Source organism: Pleurodeles waltl, chromosome 10 (assembly GCF_031143425.1).
Source record: "Pleurodeles waltl isolate 20211129_DDA chromosome 10, aPleWal1.hap1.20221129, whole genome shotgun sequence".
NCBI lineage: Eukaryota > Metazoa > Chordata > Amphibia > Caudata > Salamandridae > Pleurodeles > Pleurodeles waltl.
Genome location: NC_090449.1, coordinates 748,454,717 through 748,474,398, shown reverse-complemented (window position 1 = coordinate 748,474,398; position 19,682 = coordinate 748,454,717). Strand labels below are relative to the sequence as shown.

The following is a 19,682-nucleotide window of genomic DNA, read 5'->3' as shown; positions in this document are numbered from 1 at the left end:
TATTTGCATCCGATAATTGTGAACGCCTTAACTAACCTCAAATCAGTATTAGCATGTTGGGCTTCATGCAAAACATTTTAGAAACACAAATTTAGAAAACTTCTAAACTATGGCCTCTATCAACATAGCAGCTGGTACCTAGAAAGGAAAGGCAAACAGACAATTACAATTTTGCATCAGATAGTTACCAATCCAACGGATCAGCAAAGAGCGCCAATCTTCGTCCTCAGGACATCAGTCGATTCGCCATCAGCAGAGATAAGATAGTGCAAGTCTCGATATAGCATAGCTAAGGAACAGGATCTTCCCTCATATGGAGGAGAAGTAAGTATCAGGCGAGAATGGGTAGAGGATGGTTCAAAGTATCAGGACAAAACAAAAGAGTGAAAAGTCTCTGTGAGTGAGTAAGGTGAAGTCTCTCTGTCTAAAGTCTCTGGTCCTCTCTCGTCCTTTCTTCTTCTTGGGTCTCCGTTAAATCAGAACTGTCTAATTAGCCCATAAATCCTCATTGGATAATAATTGGTGCATCTTTATCTCTGTCCAATAATTCTTCACGCATCTTGCCAGAATTTTCCACAAACCACAGTTCTCATGTCGCAGATTGGTCCATGTTATTGACGTCTTCATCGGTTGGAATGTCAGGTACGAAAAGTTACAGTTTGCTCTCCTGTCAGTGTCTCCATTGTTTTCTCCTAACACAGTTAACCTTGCATCTGTTACGAATTACACTGTTGCATTCAGCAAGAACGTCTCCTTGAACAAATCAGTTCTCATGAGAAAGAATTTACTACGGCTATACACACATAACTTCTGGAAATGTACAGCTTTGTGTCCTTCAGAAAACAGCACATTGCACGTTAGAAAATGCAGTTTAATATGAGACCAGGCAGCTAGGCCCAGACCCTCGCTAAGCTAAGGCTTTCTAATTTTAATAATCAACTTCTCAATACATAACTCTAATTATGATATGCTAATACAAATTCAAAACATTATTGCATAATAATTCAGAATTAACAAGCTTTTCATTAGTTTTCGTATACATTGGTAGCCACTCTCCGTGGGCACATTTCAAACGTGTGCATTATTCTTCTATGTTAACACGTTTTCTATGCAGCTTCATCACACAATATATTGCAAGCTTTTCATATTAATATTGCTTTTAAAAACACACTCCAACAACTGCAAGAGCCTCAGGTGGTAGTTACCACAGCAAAATTCGGGATAAGCTAAATCAGCCATTTTACTCGCTGAAGACGTTAAAACAAATAAACAATAAAGATAGAAAAGATGGAGCTCCTGGACCTAATAGAATTCTACTGGGTAACCTCTATATCTGCTTTTTTCAAAGAGGTGGAGTCAGCAGGTACCATTCCATCGAGCTGGCCAGGCTCTATTAAAATCTTTAAGTTGTCGACCAAACTAATCCAGCAAACTACAGACTAATCGCATTATTAGATGCAGCAGCAAAACATTATGCATCATTGATCCTAGCAGACCTCTTAGAATGGTCTGGCAAGAGCAATCTAGTCCAAATCAACCAGACCGGATTCAGAATAGGGTCCAGCACCACAACAAACATGCTAGCTGTCTCCTTAATAGCAGACAAATGTAAGCAAAAACAGCAAAAATGCCACCTTTCCTTTATAGACTTAAAAGCTGCATTCGATCCGGTTGATCGCAGCCTTTTGTAGAAAAAAACAAGGGTTTGGAATAGCTTTATGGCATGCAGGGCCACTACAATAAAAAGTCTTGATCCATCCGAACCCCAAGTGAACAGTAAATTGAAGAAACACCTGTCTCTACATGAACAAGTGGTTAACAGTTACAGCTAGGGACTGAACCAAATGAGTACTGATCAACATCTTTTCGAAAGTTAGGTCAAATATTGCACTTTCCAGTCGGTGGTAGGAGGTTCTACTATTCTATTTTATAAATAGTTTTATCATTTCTTTAAAGAACTTAGCTTTTTTAAGAGGAATATGATTTGATCTATTCTTTTGCTTTTACTGAAACTTCTACATAGAATTTTACAACAAATAATTGCACTGATCATCAGAAGGAAGGAAGATTGCATTAACAGTTTTATTGTGTAGATCTGTACAATACATAGCTCTTATGTTTTTAGTGGATGCAATGGCTATTTGTATGTCAAGTAACATTGTTACGGTTTTAATTAGCTAAAACAATAAAGAGTTGAATTAAAAGGTAGATAGATAGATAGATAGATAGATAGATAGATAGATAGATAGATAGATAGATAGATAGATAGATAGATAGATAGATAGATAGATAGATAGATAGATAGATAGATAGATAGATAGATAGATAGATTGTAGTGAATCCTAGTTCGTTTTAATGGGATAACAGGAGTTAGCTTAGCCTCTGGCTTGTAGACTTGTGCCCCCGTCGCCTAGTGACTTTTAACCTACTTAGCTTGCTCTGTCTTAGCCCATTTCATTATTTATTTCTTCTAAGATGGCTGCCTTGTTTATAGTTAGGCCACTTGTTATGAGTTACATTATCAGTGTCACCGCGCCAAGGCGTCAAGATCAAGCACCAAAGACAAACAAACAGTAGGTGTTCACACTTTTTTCCCTCTCTATACTTTCAAGGGATTGTTGATATTAATTGCCGTCCCAAGCATGCCTGTTATTTATTGTTTAGGAACACACCGACGTCAGGGGACCTTGTAGATCTGTATAAATACATCACACTTTAGACAGATAATCAGAGGGATTCCGACCAGAGGGCATCGCCACCATCGCTGATACCGATGCTGCAGTCGTCTTGACGCTGACCCAGTCTTCGTGTCCCTGCGGAGTCTGAGATAGAGACCTCATTCCAAGGTAACAAGGGTTGAGGGCTCCTCTCATGGACATGGCATTGGCAGATTAGGTTTAACAAACCCAGCTCTCCTTTAGGTATGAGGTTAGGCCTTTTTTTATTAGGGTATTAGGGCATCTTACATCTCATATATCTTTTCTATGTATTGCAAAATGGTGGGGGTCTTCGTAACAATGACTCTCGTCTTCACAATACTGTTACTTGCTTTATTCATTATCCTAATCACTGCAGTCCATGCAACTTATCGCAAATTGCAGTTATGTTAAATAAAAAGCTATTATAACTTTACTGCATCTGTGTCATTGCCTGTGTTTGTATGAGACATAATATATCTGTGAGAAAAGGGTAATCTCCGTTTAACCACGACACTCCCTGAGATGTCTTATTTTTGAGTCCAGGCGTAAACAGCTGCCATCAATCACCTTTCACTATTGTGTTTCTGGTGAGGTGCTGCTAGTGAGCCGGTAAGGTTGGGATAACAGTTGCGACTTGTTGTAGGAAAGACGCAGTCGCCTACAAACAAAAGTACTATCGTCCTTAAACCAGCAGTCTTGCTCAGAGCAAGAGTCCAAACTACGACATGGCGCCACCAACGATGGTGTTTAGGCACTAATTTACGGATGTCCTGACTATCACTGTCTCACAGACAAACAGGTACCCTAAGTACCATTATACGGAGACGTTCGTGGTCTTTGGGAGAATCCTCCTCAGCTGAAAAGGTAACACCTAATTAAGCTGTAGGTTGTTCAAGTTCAAACTCATAAAAGGAAAATACTTCCCCTATCTGGTGTTCCATCTCTCTAAACAAATATGGCTGATACCATAGACATTCCTGAAAATGCTAGATATGCACTAACACAACATTTATTAACGCATGGCCTTACAGATGGGGGCGGGGATGTTACTCTGATAATAGAAGCTACGGAAGCATACCAAACAGAAACATTTTACTGTTGGATCACCTTTCCTGAGGTTGACCAAAGGACAAAAACATTTCACACATATGAAGTTGTAAACGTACCTTTACGGTACCAAGCATACCAGTATCATGAACTTTCGCTCACCTACCAGGAGCATCAGAACTGGTTCGAAGGCTCCTCCCTACCACATGTACTACAAAGAGTGAGGTTAGGTCCCTTAAGTAATGATGGACCTACTGTGCCTATGTTTGCCACATACACACCTCACCCAGACATACAGAATATGCCGATAGCAGATGTACGAGTTTTATATAATGAATTAGTAGCATTATATAGACGATTAGTTCAGTTCGTAATGCGAACATTGAATACAACACCAGCGCGTCCAGCACCGCCAGTAACTGGTGGTTATCAATTGGCTACTGGGATTAATCCACAAACAGTGCATACTATTATGGGTAAAGTGCCCACGGAACAGGAAAAAATACTGTTCTGGATAGCCCAGAAAACTAATCAGCTGTAAGCTGTGTTTCCCCATACGGGACCACAGGAAAAATATAGATTGCTCACTATGTGCTTTCCGTTTGGGATGGTTCCCTCTGTGGATGACTGTGCCACATGGGGTACAGTCTTCGCTGCCATATATACTACCACACATGGTACCCCGACACTTGCCAATTTACCGGAAGTGTTAAAACAAATACAAAATGAGCATGGGGCTGCACCAGCCCTGGATCTGGAGATGAAATGAATGCGCAACTTTGATGCCGTATCCTCAATCATACTGAATAATATTAAAGGGAAAGCGGTAGCACTGGCAATTCGCCAGCGTCTCCGGGAAACTCCAAACCAGGAAGAAGAGAGACAGCTACACTAGTATAGGACGGGATAGTTTGGGAGCCAAACCTAAAAAATTGGAGTTACAAAGTACCGCCCATAAGGAGGGTACGAAGCAGGCACAAGATGGCTCTAAGAAGCGCTGGGACAAGCAAAAAGATTTCAAAGAAAGAAGAAATAAGAGAGCTGATTCTCCACACCCGGAGAACTCCGAAAGGAGATATAATCTCAGAAATAGGGAGAACATTAAAATTCCTGACAGATATACTGATTCACGTCCCTCTCGCTCCTTTCAGGATGCACCAGATAGACGTAGCGAGAGAGGGGGCCGTCACGATCGACGTCCGGAATACGTGAAAGAAAAGAAAGATTCACAACAGTCTACAATTAAAAAAGAAGAAAAGACTCCTCAGCTAAAGCCACAGTTTAAAAAGAAGAAGGTGGCAGCACTGACAGTTAAAAATGGCAGTAATATTGAGAACGCTGTTGAGGAACAAGAGGTGGGCAGTGACTCTGTTAGACAGAGCGGCGGAGGTCACGATATGTCGCCAGAGTTTGAAAGATCATCTGGATGCAACAGCAACTAGCGATTACATCGCGGTTGAAACAGCGGATGGCTGCGTTATTCCCCCCGATAGGGTTTATGATTTAACAATTCAGATGGAGGGAGACGTGAAGCGCACTATTAATGTAATATTTTGGGATGAACTTACTAGTGATATCCTATTGGCCGAGAGAGACTGGCCACCTGAACACGTCCGCAAGCTCCCGAATGGGGAAGATGTCATTTTGCCTTCTTTCTCCGATCTTGTTCCGGAAGCAGCAAAAGGAGCCTATGCTGCTGAATGGGCTTTAGCACTATACCGCAATCATGTAGGTTGGGACAAGGAGTCTCCTTGTCATATCATTCCTGTTAGGTCTACACCCCAACTGCAGCCACAATACCCTGTTAAACATGAAGCGAAAGATCAGGTAAAGGAGATCCTATCACAACTTGAGTACCAGGGAGTAATTGAGCCCTGTACGTCTGCAATGAATAATCCATTATTCCCCGTTGCAAAGCCAGATCATTCATATAGAATAGTAGTTGATTATAGACACTTAAATAGTCATACACACACGTATGCTATACAAAATTCACACAGCACAGCACTGATAAACAATATAGTGCGTAAAAAATGTAAAACTACATTAGATATATCTAATGGATTTTTCTGCCAGAATTTAGCACATGAAAGTAGGGACCTAAGTGCATTTTCATTTGGCTCTCAGAGATGCTTTTGTTGTTTACCTCAAGGCTATCAAAATAGCCCAGGCCTGTTTTCAGCCCGTGTAACATCAATATTACATGATATTGATTCAGAGGCATTGTCCTATGTGGATGACATATATCTCACAGACGACGTCCTTGACATTTATCTTGCGAGGGTCGATAGGATCATTTTGGGGTTTGCAGACCTCAGTTATAAATTAAATTTTAAGTAAAGCAAGGTAGCCTTTCTTAGTGTATTATTCCTGGGATATGAGCTATCAAACGAGGGGAAGAGCCTGGCCTGCACTTTCTAGAGAAGTGTGCTCAACTACAGCCTCCAAACACTCTTAAGAAATTGCAGTCATTACTGGGTTTCTTCAATTTTGGAAGAACATACATTCCAGATTATGCAGAAAGCATCAAGCCTCTTTATGACTTAGTTCAGCCCAATTTTTCTAGCAGACGCTGGACGATTGAACACACACACATCCTTAGGGACATGCAACAAGACATGTTGGAAGCTAAACACTTACACACACATGACAATAAAACAAACTTGGTCATCAGAATAATTGCTGGTGCCCTTGGATTTACTTATGTCACCTTTAATGAGGATGACACGATACCGATAGCATATAAATCACATTTATATTCCAATGCTGAACAACGTTTTGCACCTACAGAAAAGAATCTGACGGCAGTTCAGGTGGCCGTCATAAAAGAGAGGCCACTTGCCCAGGGGAAACGCATTATTGTTGACTCCCCGGTGCTGGCCTTAGAGGCTGTCACTAAAGCGAGCGTTCCGAACGCTAAGGCATTACATCCAAGTTGGATTCAGTGGGCAACGTCTCTGACCACCACTGATGTCGATTATATATTCGATCCAAGACTTCAAACACAAGAATTTCTCCAGTATGAACAAGAGTACCCCGCTCCTCTAAATATTTTGCCATTAGACAGTTACAATACTATCATATATACTTACGGATCAGCACAACCGGCTGTAGGTACTAAACATGAATACTCGGCAGCTTGCGCAGCCGTGTGCGGAGTGATGGAAGATGGAGTTTTCCACCCTCACAATACCTACACGCAGACCTTAGGGGACTGCACGGCACAGTTGGCTGAGCTTAAAGCTCTTATTCTAGCACTTGAACACACTGAGACAGGAAGACAGACTTTGATAGTTTGTGACTCATATTACGGTGTCCAGTCATACAATGAATATCTCAATCATTGGAAACTGAACGGGTTTAGAGATTCAAAGGGGAACACCATTAAACACAAAACATTGTGGGGGAGAGTGGCTGATCTTAAGGATAAGCTACCGTGAGTCTATGTAGTTCATACATTAGGACACCAACGTGTAGGAGTACACGTTGCCGGTAATACATTGGCTGATGAAGCGGCCAAAGCATCAGTAGCTACGGCTTCTGTGGCTGCAGTGACTCGTTCTCGGACAAGATTGGATAATGAAATACTGATTGCCGTTAAAGCTTCGGCTGCAGGCAAGCCCCTTCCGAAAGGATATCCTACAAACTATACTTACCATATCAGTGCACAGAATGTTGCTTATACAACGATTCCTGGGGTTGGAGATCGAGTGATCCCCAATGAAGACCAGAGATTACAGCAGCACATGAGGGTGTCGCTTCTTCACATGCTGGTATACAGGCCACAATACCAATTCTACAGCAATGCTACTGGTGGCCTGGTCTATGCCGACAACTAAGCAGTATGTCCTTTGCTGTGGCATTTGCCAGCAGATTAAGGGCTCTAATATCAAACGCCCTCCGCAGACATCCCTCTTAGTGTCTGACAAGCCACTTCAGTGTGTGTACCTAGACCATTGTGGTCCCTTACAGCCTGATGGTGCATACAAATAAATTTTAGTGGCTGTGGATTCCTGTTCTAGATTCCTGTGGGTATGGCCACAGCGGTTGGCTGACGCCCGGACTGTTATAAAAGATTTGCTGATCTTTATCGGTGCATATGCGGTTGCAGCATTCCATTCGGACCAGGGCCCTGCAATTGCCTCTAAGGCATTCAGGTACACCATGGGGACAATGGGTGTTGAACTCCATTACTCCTCACCATACCATCCAGAGGGAAATTCGGTAGTGGAGAGGCGGAATCACGATCTAAAGCAGTCCTTAACAGCTCGAGTATTAGGTTCAGGCCGCAGTTGGTTACACCACCTATGTGGGGTCCAGAGAGCACTGAATAATCTGCCAAGACGGTTCTTGGGGGGATGCTCTCCATATGAGGTTCTCTTTGGGATACCTATGTATGTCCCAGATCTTGATGCCCCTGGTATGGTGGCAGCAGAAACACCATTTGACATAAAAGAAAGTCTCACTGTTTTACAGGAGCTTCAACAATTTTGTGATGATAAATCATCTACAAGTGCTGCCACTTTAGGAATAAGGGATTTGGCGAAAACTTCAACTGGCTGGATTCCTAAAGTTGGGGATCTGGTTCGTGAGAAGATCGCTGTGAAGAACAGACCACCGGTGCCAGTCTTGGGAATAAAAGGCACCAGGACTGTCATCTTACCACCACTGTCTGGTTCTAAGATGAACAGATTAATCTCCATTGATGACATCAAATTACACCATGTGGCCGATCCTTCACAGTAGACCAGGAGGTCCCTTGGGTGGTTCCCGATCCCCTCTCACTACCCAACAGGACATCCATCTACATAGTAGGATGAACATCACTACTACTGACTATGCAACTATGTTAACTGCTGTTCCAGACACTTCCACAACCATGGGGAGGGCGGAAAATGAACTTTTGTTGGTTCCAGTCACATCTTCAGTGACCACCCCGCTTCAAGATTTGGCTGTATTTTACACGAACACTTCCACAACTAATGACGTTGTCTATCAGGAGCCTCCACGTGCGGTGGATCAGAATACACCGGCTCCTGTGTTTGCAGAGACTACCTCTGGCTATTTCATTGACATTGATGATTTTTCTTCGGATTCATCCTCTACAGTGATTGACAATATTTCAAAAAGTAGTAAGCTGTATTGATGGCTTAAAAAGAACTATTTGATCTACCCATGGAACTGCCTGTGGTTCTGTTTGACATTTATTGCATTATTTTTATGGATTGGTTTTGTGACTGTTTTCTTTTTGCTCATAAATGGTCACTATATTCCTGATCGCTCCTCAATGGAGCCTGTTGATGAAGTTTTAACACCACATCATTCTTCACATAAGGTCCGAAGAGATTTGACCCCTGTAAATATTACAGCAATACCAATTACTGATGGGATTGTGTGGGACAAAGTTCCATTCGAGATATATACGGGCCTACGGAAATTATTCACATACCATACGTGTTCAAATTTTCAATGTCTGATGTTATTACACCTGATGTTGTCTCTGATGATTGGGATGTCCAAACAGTTGATTCCATGCTAACTGAAATGAAGGACAATTCCGCTTTTGAAAGTGATGATGTATATGATTATACAATGAATTATGGGGAAATGTTCTGCTATAACAATTGGGGACATCACTACCCACACCGTGCCACTAGATACAGGCCTCTCTTGAACTACACACAGTGGGAACACTGTTCTACACCACAGGTGGGGAGTTCAAAGTATTATAGCGATAAATTTACATACTTTTCTGGACATGATACAAGAAAAGCAGAGTCGTATTATTTTAAAATACCTCCGGCACAAATTAGGAAAATTTTGCTAACAGATACAAAACAGATTTATTCAGATCCCTTTGTTTCCCGGCTCTCGATTGAGAGTTACTAATACTGGAAGAGAACTATTGACTTGAAAAGTGTATGGGGAACACAAGATTGGCAGATACAGTGTAGGGAGGCTTTGTTTCGAGCATGCCAGATTCCTGTGCTAATGATTTTCTTAAATGACACTATTGAGCATACATCCTGTCTGGGGTTAGCAAAAATTAAAGATCTGAACACGTCCAGTATCCCTACTCCGGCAAAATTTAAAGATTGGCAACACTTCCTTAATGTCACAGAGGACAGGCTAGATGCAATGGTTAAGGCTGGTACCTATAATTCTTCACTTTCCAGTCCCGGCGGGTGGTTGGTATGGCCCACCGACACTAATGAGTGTCAAATGCGTTTCTTGAACTCTTCAGGGGGTTTTTCAATTAACAGGCCAGACCCTTGCTTTATATCGGGTCAACGTACAGGTATAGTTACAACATACAGTGTGGGTAAGCTGTGCCAGCAATGGGTGCAAACGAACACGTTAACAGCAGTTAAGAAACACCTGAACACTCTTTCTGACAGTATAGACTTGCAGGATTTTCTGCTGGGTCCTAGAAAACAGCGCTCAAAAAGGTTTTTATATTCTATGTACAATGAAATTTGGAAACTTTCCCAGATTGAGGCTGCTGCGCGTTTAAGGCAACTAGATAAGGAAAATTTGGAAAAAACATTAGCTGTTGCCGATAATGGCATGAACACAATGTCCAACAGGATTTATTCACTATCAAATATAGGGGGTCATTATGACCCTGGCGGAAGGCGGAGAAGTGGCTGTAAGACCGCCAACAGGCTGGCGGTCTTTTTTTTTGTATTATGACCATGCATCATCTGCCAGTTCTCTATTCCGCCCGTCACTATACCACCGGCGGCATTTTGACCCGGCTTACCGTCGTGGATTTCCTGCAGTTGGAACCGCCATGAAATCCATGGCGGTAAGCACTATCAGTGCCAGGGAATTCCTTCCCTGGCACTGATAGGGGTCTCCCCCACCCCAACTCCCTCCCCTACACCCCCCACCACCCCTGCCACCCCCCAAAGGTGGCAGGGCCCCCCTCCCCACCCCGACCCCCAACATCACAGAAACTCACACACACACAACATGCACGCAGGCACCACCAACACACACACGCACACACACCGACATACATTCCTACATCCACACACACAGTCAGACACGCACACCCACATTCAAACATGCACGCACACATCCATACAGACATACCCACAGACATACACGCACTCATTCCCAAAACACGCAACACCCCCGCAAGCATACACATACTCACACACCCCCTCTACATACACAGACGCACACCCCCATGCACCCACACAACACACAACACCTCCACACCCCCCCTCCCCTAACGGACGATCGACTTACCTGTTCCGTCGATCCTCTGGGAGAGGACGGGATCCATGGGGGCAGCTCCGCCAACACCACACCATCAACAGAACACCACCACGGCAAATCACAGGACGTGATTCGCTGGGCGGTGTTTTGTTGGCGTGGCGGTGGAGGTGGAGCAACCTCCACTTCCCCCCCTCCCGCCAGTATGGCTGTTGGCGGCTATCCGTCCGTAAAAGGATGGAGAGCTACCAACGGTCATGATAGGCCGAGCGGCAAACCGCCACCACTGGCGGTCTTCTACACGGTGGTCCCTCGGCGGTCTTGTCAAAAGACCGCAGAGGTTGTAATGACCACCATAGTGTCGTCTGCTATTGATATCACTCAGACAGACTTATCCCGGTTATATCATGGGCAAACACAGCTACGTTCCATCATGCAGCTAGGTTGGACGTTGCAGACACTGAAAAATGGCCACATTCCATGGAAATATATTAATGGGAGTGAATTCTTCAGTGCTTTTGATTTTTCCAGGGAACAAGAGACAATGGCTAAAGGGGAGACTAGTTTCACCCTGCTTCAAGTAGAGAAATTAGATAAGTTGCCCTTCACGGTAGCAGAGAGTCCTTCAACTATCTGGCTCTTACACGGCATTATTAATTTACCAATTTCGACCTTTCGTTTCTCGAGCTGCCTGAAACATCTTGCAGTGGGACGATATGAGCAACTAGGAGATATCTTTATTAAGGAAGAGTGGGAGTTGCCCTTTGACTATAGATGTCTGAACGGTGAAAGGGAGGTCTTTCTTAGCGGAAGCGAATTTGAGACTGCTGTTCATCATTCTATGATATGCAAACAGGTGTCTCTTTACGTTCTTTGCAATGCGGGGGTCGCAAATTTGGCCTGTTTTCTTAAGGGTACTCCCGTCCCCTTGATTCGTCCAGTGTTTCATGTACTTTCCAATGGAAGTTATGTGGTACTGAACGATCAAAGCTGTTGCGGCATGCAACCTGGAATTGCCTACGCAATCTCGGTCACGAAGGTCGTTACGTGTTGTGGACATGCTTTGTTTCCCCCATACGAGAGATAAAAGTATCTGACATGTGGCCCCACATAGATACTATTAATGTGAACTATGACAAGCTGAGTAGGCTAAAGGCGCTATTGTTTCAGAAACAGGTCGCCTTGACATCCGCAAAAGAGACGTATGCTCTCCAGATTGCGAGATCATCAGCCGAGATACAATCCCTTTTAAATACCAATTTCCCCAAACACTTTGGAGAACTGGTATCCAGAATATTCAATGCTTCGAGCACCACTGGGATTGTTCATTTCTTTAAGGCTGTCAGGTCTGGTTTCGTGTCCATCTTCCAGACTGTCTTCGGAGTCATCCCATCAGCCATCCATTCTCTCTTTTCAAGTGTGTTTGGTGGCTTTCCAATTATTTTGGCTTTAAATGGCAGACTACTACTGCAATTTCTTCTGATTCGTAGTGGTTGTTTCTTTCCAGCAACACAGAGCAATGGAGCAGCTCCCGCCAACTCTACTGTGCCGTGAGCGCATGGTTCAGATCTTCGGTGCACCTTTGCTGGTGGAACTGGAGCTTAACTGGTCGTTGTCATTTTGGCCACTTCTCTGGTGTGTACAACCAGTCTTCCGCTGGATATGGTGTCTCTTTGAACATCTGCCTATGGTCTGTCTTGCAGTTGCACCGACATCTCCTATGGACCACGAACTCCTAATGTCCCCGATGAGGGTTCATACATGATCATGCCCCTTGAGACTGAGGTTGCTCCGCGAGGCCACCTATGAGCCTTCCGTTGTGAGATCTACCATCGATGAGGACACTGCATCGAGTAACGATACATCAGGAAATACGGCTCACTTCTGCTCTGTGGATCCGTTTGTCCGCCCAGCACTCAACTTAACTTCGGACGATGTTGACTCATTTTTGAGATCCTTGACTGGTGACTTCGATGACATTCTTCAAGATCATGCGTATAACAAATAATTTGATGAATTGACTTGCCATTCCCGATTCCAAATTATGCATTTCAATTGACATTTGCTGTTGCACGCTGTACTTGTCATAGTTGACATTAACATCTCTGTATGTATTTTAAACAGATTTGTTTTAACATATTTTTAATACATGTGAATGCTTTTTTAGCTTGTTTTTGCTTTTAGCTTTTAGTTCAGAAGCAACTTTTAGCATTTGGGTTCCTGTACCTTCATGATACCTGTTACGGCAATGGGGAGGGTGTAGTGAATCCTAGTTCGTTTTAATGGGATAACAGGAGTTAGCTTAGCCTCTGGCTTGTAGACTCATGCCCCCGTCACCAAGTGACTTTTAACCTACTTAGCTTGCTCTGTCTTAGCCCATTTAATTATTTATTTCTTCTAAGATGGCTGCCTTGTTTATAGTTAGGCCACTTGTTATGAGTTACATTATCAGTGTCACCACGCCAAGGCGCCAAGATCAAGCACCAAAGACAAACAAACAGTAGGTGTTCACACTTAGGGATTTTCCCTCTCTATACTTTCGAGGGATTGTTGATATTAATTGCCGTCCCAAGCATGCCTGTTATCTATTGTTTAGGAATACACCTACGTCAGGGGACCTTATAGATCTGTATAAATACATCACACTTTAGACAGATAATCAGAGGGATTCCGACCATAGGGCATCGCCACCATCGCTGATACCGATGCTGCAGTCGTCTTGACGCTGACCCAGTCTTCGTGTCCCTGCGGAGTCTGAGATAGAGACCTCATTCCAAGGTAACAAGGGTTGGAGGCTCCTCTCATGGACACGGCATTGGCAGATTAGGTTTAACAAACCCAGCTCTCCTTTAGGTATGAGGTTAGGCCTTTTTTATTAGGGTATTAGGGCATCTTACATCTCATATATCTTTTCTATGTATTGCAAAATGGTGGGGGTCTTCGTAACAATGTCTCTCGTCTTCACAATACTGTTACTTGCTTTATTCATTATCCTAATCATTGCAGTCCATGCAACTTATCGCAAATTGCAGTTATGTTAAATAAAAAGCTATTATAACTTTACTGCATCTGTGTCATTGCCTGTGTTTGTATGAGACATAATATATCTGTGAGAAAAGGGTAATCTACGTTTAATCACGACACTCCCTGAGATGTCTTATTTTTTAGTCCATGCGTAAACGTCTGCCATAAATCACCTTTTACTATTGTGTTGAGGTGCTGCTAGTGAGCCGGTAAGGTTGGAATAACAGTTGCGACTTGTTGTAGGAAAGACGCAGTCGCCTACAAACAAAAGTACTGTCATCCTTAAACCAGCAGTCTTGCTCAGAGCAAGAATCCAAACTACGACAGATAGATAGATAGATAGATAGATAGATAGATAGATAGATAGATAGATAGATAGATAGATAGATAGATAGATAGATAGATAGATAGATAGATAGATATGGTGAAAACTAGAGTTTACAAGCCACATATCTCAGATATTTACCAGTTACAGATTACTGAGCTAACAATAACAGGAGCCCCCTCTATGCACTGCTTATAACCTCACATAGTATGTCATTTATGACGTGGAATTTTATCATTGATGACATCTCAAATGACATCATAGTTATATACAGCATGAGGTTACTGAGTGTATACAAATGTGTCGATAGAATGGAGATATGCAGACAGCACTCTTCTTAACTATTTTTAGACCCTTCAAAATTATGTTATGCCTCAAATTACTAAAATTCCTCACTGACTCTCACGTTTTTAAACATCTGGTTTCATGATTGAATTACCATCTTAATGCTTGTTTACTTCAGACTGCTTTTCAGGAAAGACTTTAAATTGAACAGTCCTTATGCTACCAAAATGGCGTTCGAAAGTGCCTCACGTTTGCCTTGAATACAAAATGTTAGTGCTCTAGTTCACTAGAACCTCGTCGTACCTCTGCAGTTGCTTACTAGGGAGCTAACTGATAGGCTGTTGCTTGTCTTGGAAGTATATGTTTAACTTTGTATGTCAGAATATTTTATTGAAAATTATTAGGAAGGTTATTTGAGAACTCACAGAAAACTTGATTTCTTTTTAGTGTTCTAGAGCATTAATCGTACTATCTATGACTAAAAGAATGCCTTCATTTACTATGGTATCCCCTGTAGGAAATTATTTTAGAATAGCAGCTTTGATTCCATCAAGATGGTGTTCAGGTGTGTCATACATTTGTAATAAATTCAGAATGTTAGCGCTCTAGTTGCAACTTTGTGATAAAGCTGCAGTTGATCTCTGGGGAAATAACTAACAGGCTGCTGCTGGTATTGAAATTACATTTCAGTCTGTATGTTAGAACGTTCTACTGAAATGGATGAGTAAGATGTTTGACAACTCATAGAAAAGGTGTCCTCATTTCAGCTTGTTGAGCCCTAACCATATTTTCTATACCCAACCCTCATTTTATTCATATCTGAAGTAAATGCTTTAGGTGTACAGCATTGATTCCAACAACATGGCTTCAGATCTGGCATTTTTCTGTCATAAATACAGAATATTAGCTGTCTAGTTGTTCATTAGAACACTGTCGGAAGCTTCAGCAGACCACTAAAGAATCAACTGACAGCTCTTGCTGCTGTTGAAAGTATGTTTTACTCAGAATATCTGACATTATCCTTGCTTGTCTGAGGAAGATAGTGCAGGTTTGCAGAAAATGTACTCTCATTTTAGCGTCTGCAGCACCTTCCATAACCCCTATGAGAAAATTATGTGAGAAAACAATTTTCTGTTAAACACAGTTCATCAGGTCCCAGCAGAGGATCACCATTTTTCGTCTGGGGTCAAAGATTGTGATAACTCTGCCCTAATATATATATTTTAGTCACTTTTCAAGACACACAGACCATGGCCCTAAGCACTGTAATTCAGGTTTGACTAATTGTCTGTAAAGTGGCCAATTAATGCAAAGCTGGGCACAAACAGTGGAAAAATACCTAACTTTTTAAATTCTGTAGTTCCGACTTGACCCCCTCCTTAAACTCTAATTTGCCAAAGACAGCTAAATGGATTTAAACCAAATTAAAAAAGCATGTTTTTTGCCAAATGTGGTGCAAATCTGTTCAGCTGTTGTTTTATCTATCTGCCTTCCTAAAGAATGTAACATGAGAAATAAGGGGAAGATATATGAAAGGTGGTGCCACTTTGCTTACACCCCTAGCGCCCCGCCATGTGTGTGCTGTACTTAATATACAATGCACCATGGCATGTTAGGGAACTAGCATCAGAATTGTTTATGCTAGTTCAGCGCTTTTCATGATTAGTGTAAAAAATTCTGACTCTATTCCTGCAAAGAACCCAGAGGCTTATTGAAACCAATGGGAGCCTCCTTTTAACACCTGCTCTGACCAGGCATTAGGAAAGCCGAAAAAAATTATGCAAAGAAATCTCTTGGATTTCTTTGTGCCATTTTTTCACCCCTCCCCTCTAATGGGGGAGCACCCCCTTTGCATACATTATGTCTGGCGCAGACATAATGTAGCGCAAAGGGTTACAAAAGTGCACAATGCGTGCATTGTGCCACTTTGTAAATTTGGCACACCGATTTTGGCCTCGTTTGACCACATTAGCGTAAAAAAATTATGCCAATTTGGCGCAAGGAGGCGCTAGGGGCTCTAAAGTCTGCTCCTAGACATTTTGGAACATGCCATTTTTTTAGACCCAGCCTGGCATTGGTGTAATCATTCCTGGAAGGATTTGTGAAGATTTGTCAAAAGGTTCTAGAATCTGAGTGAATCAAAAGACACTCTTCCTATGAAAACTTTAATCTAATGATATCTACACAGTGTATACTTACATATAAATATACATGTACTAGAAGATGAAAGATCACCAGAAAACAACAGCCAGCCAGGGCAAACATCCAAATCCCACAGGGTACAATGAGTCACAAAGAAATGAAATATGCAATAAACAATTGACTCAAACAGATGGACTCACTAAAGAACAAAAATATATTTCCACTACAGTGTTTCTGTTTCTGATTTCCTTTAGTAGTACAAGGTTGTTTGCTCACTGCTGGATTTTCAAAAAAATATCATGAGTGAGGAATCCAATTGGAATGTGGAATCAATGCAGCCCTGAGATCTCCTGAGATATGCAGCAATCAGATGGAATTGTTAGGGATGTTCATTCTATTTGGATGAGATGATCTTAAAGGGCACATCCAGACGTTTTTTTTACAAAGTGCAGTAGTCCTTTAATTAACACATGTTTCACAGGGAAAAATCTTCAAATCTGATAGCAAATGGCCAACAAAATGATTGGTTAGAGGCTGGTCAAGTTTCCTTTTAATTATTGCTGATTTGTGGTTCCTGAATTGTGCAGAGAGGTCATTCACTGCTTGGCTTAAATATTGTTTTTACAGCTTTGGCCCTGGCACAAAAGTACAGAAATAATGCATGTTAAGCAACATGTAAGATGCCGTCTTAGTCCATAGTTCCTCCTTCTAACAGAACTAGTTACTGATGATGTTTGTAAAAGGTACTCAAATGTGATGCCCCTTTTAGAATTACAGCAATGAGCTCCTGCATTTGTCACAGATTTCTTGAGTTCACTTCTCACAATAAAAGATCTCTGCAGTAATCAATGACTGGGAGTTTTGATAAAATCTTTTGTAATTTTTCACAAGTGTAGAATAAGGTAATTTATGTTCATTTATTTTTCTGAAGTTGGGAGCTGATGGATAATAGTCAACCATAAATGTGATTCAGAATCACAATTATTGTTTTCCCAGACTAAAAGTGAATTCAATCAATGATTTTGTCCGTCTCTCCAAGATTTGAATGGAAATTTTTCATTAAAAACAACTATATTGAAAAGGTATTGATGCTGTAATGTCATGTCATGGTTGGTTTACAATTTGTATTTCTCAGATTCAACGAATTTGATAACAGACTGTTCGGTATTAATGATATGGAAGCTGAGCGAATGGACCCTCAACAAAAGTTATTGCTGGAATGCACATTTAGAGCCCTGGAGAATGCTGGAATGCCAATGGAAAACATCAGTGGAAGTGACACTGGGGTTTTCATCGGTAGGTTTTCTACTTTTTACTTAATATTAGGGGATCAAATCAGCACTCATATCAAAATAAAGAACATTTACGTTGATGTAGTCAAGCTAATTTATTCCAATGCTAATGTAATAAAGTACTCTTCCTATAGTCAGCATATTGACAGTCACCAAACATAGCTATGTCCCAAGTGAAGGCATAAGGCCTCAGACCAAGTGCCTTCATAAGGTCTTGTGAATAAGAGATGACTTGCTCATTACTTTTGGGGATATTTTGGATCAAAAGTCGTCACAATTTGTTACTCTTCCTTTTGCAACCGGAAACGTATTTTGCAATCTGGCCTATATATTAATAGGTCAGTTTGGCAAATAAAGAATCAGAGTAGTTCGCAGTCTGACTTTTTGTTTAAATAGTATTTATTAGATGGGTTGCAAATTGCACTTACTTTGATTGGTCACTGTTGCCGGTAGCCTGCAATGGCCAGCACACAACCATGCCAGTGACTGCTTTTAAATTAAGAAGCCTTTATCAATAGAGACTGATTTCCTTAAAGACAATGTGGATGATTTTTAAAAAACAAATATTTTTTAAAACGTTTCAGTGAAAGTTGGTAGTGGTCCCGTGGACCACTGCCTATGCTTCCTGAAACTATTGAAGGTGCTGTTGGGAGCATGAAAAGGGAAACATCTCTGTTACTTGATAGAATTCCTGGAGACCTTTACTACTTAGATCCAACTGTATGGGACTGCATACTTAATATATTCTCAAATGCTATAGCTCGTGGGTAAAGAAATACCAAATACTAGATACATGGAAGGATGCCAAAATAATTCCAATTTATAAAAATGGGGATAAAGAGGACCCTATAAATTACAGGCCTCTTAGCCTGATTGATACTGCACAAAACGTTTTCAGTAAACGGATTCTGGTACAGACACAGTCCTGGATAGAGGATATCGGAGTTTTATCCCACTTGCATGCTGGTTTTAGGGCACTTTATATCAGGTGTTCCGTTTTCTATTGATCATCTAGACGTTTGTTGTGATCAGTAAGGGTCACATTTACCCCTTCGTTGCCAGGCCTTTTCCCCTCCTGTGCCGAACCTTTTTTTGGCTATTTAGGGCAGTTCGCGCTTAGGCCCTCATAACGTTTTGTCTACAAAAGCTATTCACAACAAATTTGCATCCTTTTTTTCCAACATCCTAGGGATTCTAGCGGTACCCAGAGTTTGTGGGTTCCCCTGAAGGAGACCAAGAAATTAGCCAAAATACAGCAAAACGTTTTTTTTTTTTTTTTTAAATGGAAAAAGGGCTGCAGAAGAAGGCTTGTGGTTTTTTCCCTGAAAATGGCATCAACATAGGTTTGTGGTGCTAAAATCACCATCTTCCCAGCCTTCAGGAACAGGTAGACTTTAATCAGAAAAACATATTTTCAACAAAATTCTGGCATTTTACTGGGACACAACCCATTTTTACTATTTTTTGTGCTTTCAGCCTCCTTCCAGTTAGTGACAGAAATGAGTGTGAAACCAATGCTGGATCCCAGAAGGCTAAACATTTCTGAAAAGTAGACAAAATTCTTAATTCAGCAAGGGGTAATTTGTATAGATCCTACAAGGGTTTCCTACAGAAAATAACAGCTGAAATAAATAAATATTGAAA

General features: G+C 41.6%; 1 protein-coding gene across 1 annotated transcript in view; it reads left to right on the top strand.

Moving 5' to 3' along the window:
• LOC138262451 (phthioceranic/hydroxyphthioceranic acid synthase-like) overlaps positions 1-19,682 on the top strand; it is a 242,937-nt gene that overhangs the window by 44,800 nt on the left and 178,455 nt on the right. Inside the window, exon 3 of the mRNA XM_069212344.1 lies at positions 17,882-18,042. Coding sequence (XP_069068445.1) covers positions 17,882-18,042 — 161 coding nt within the window. The remainder of the gene's footprint in view (positions 1-17,881; positions 18,043-19,682) is intronic.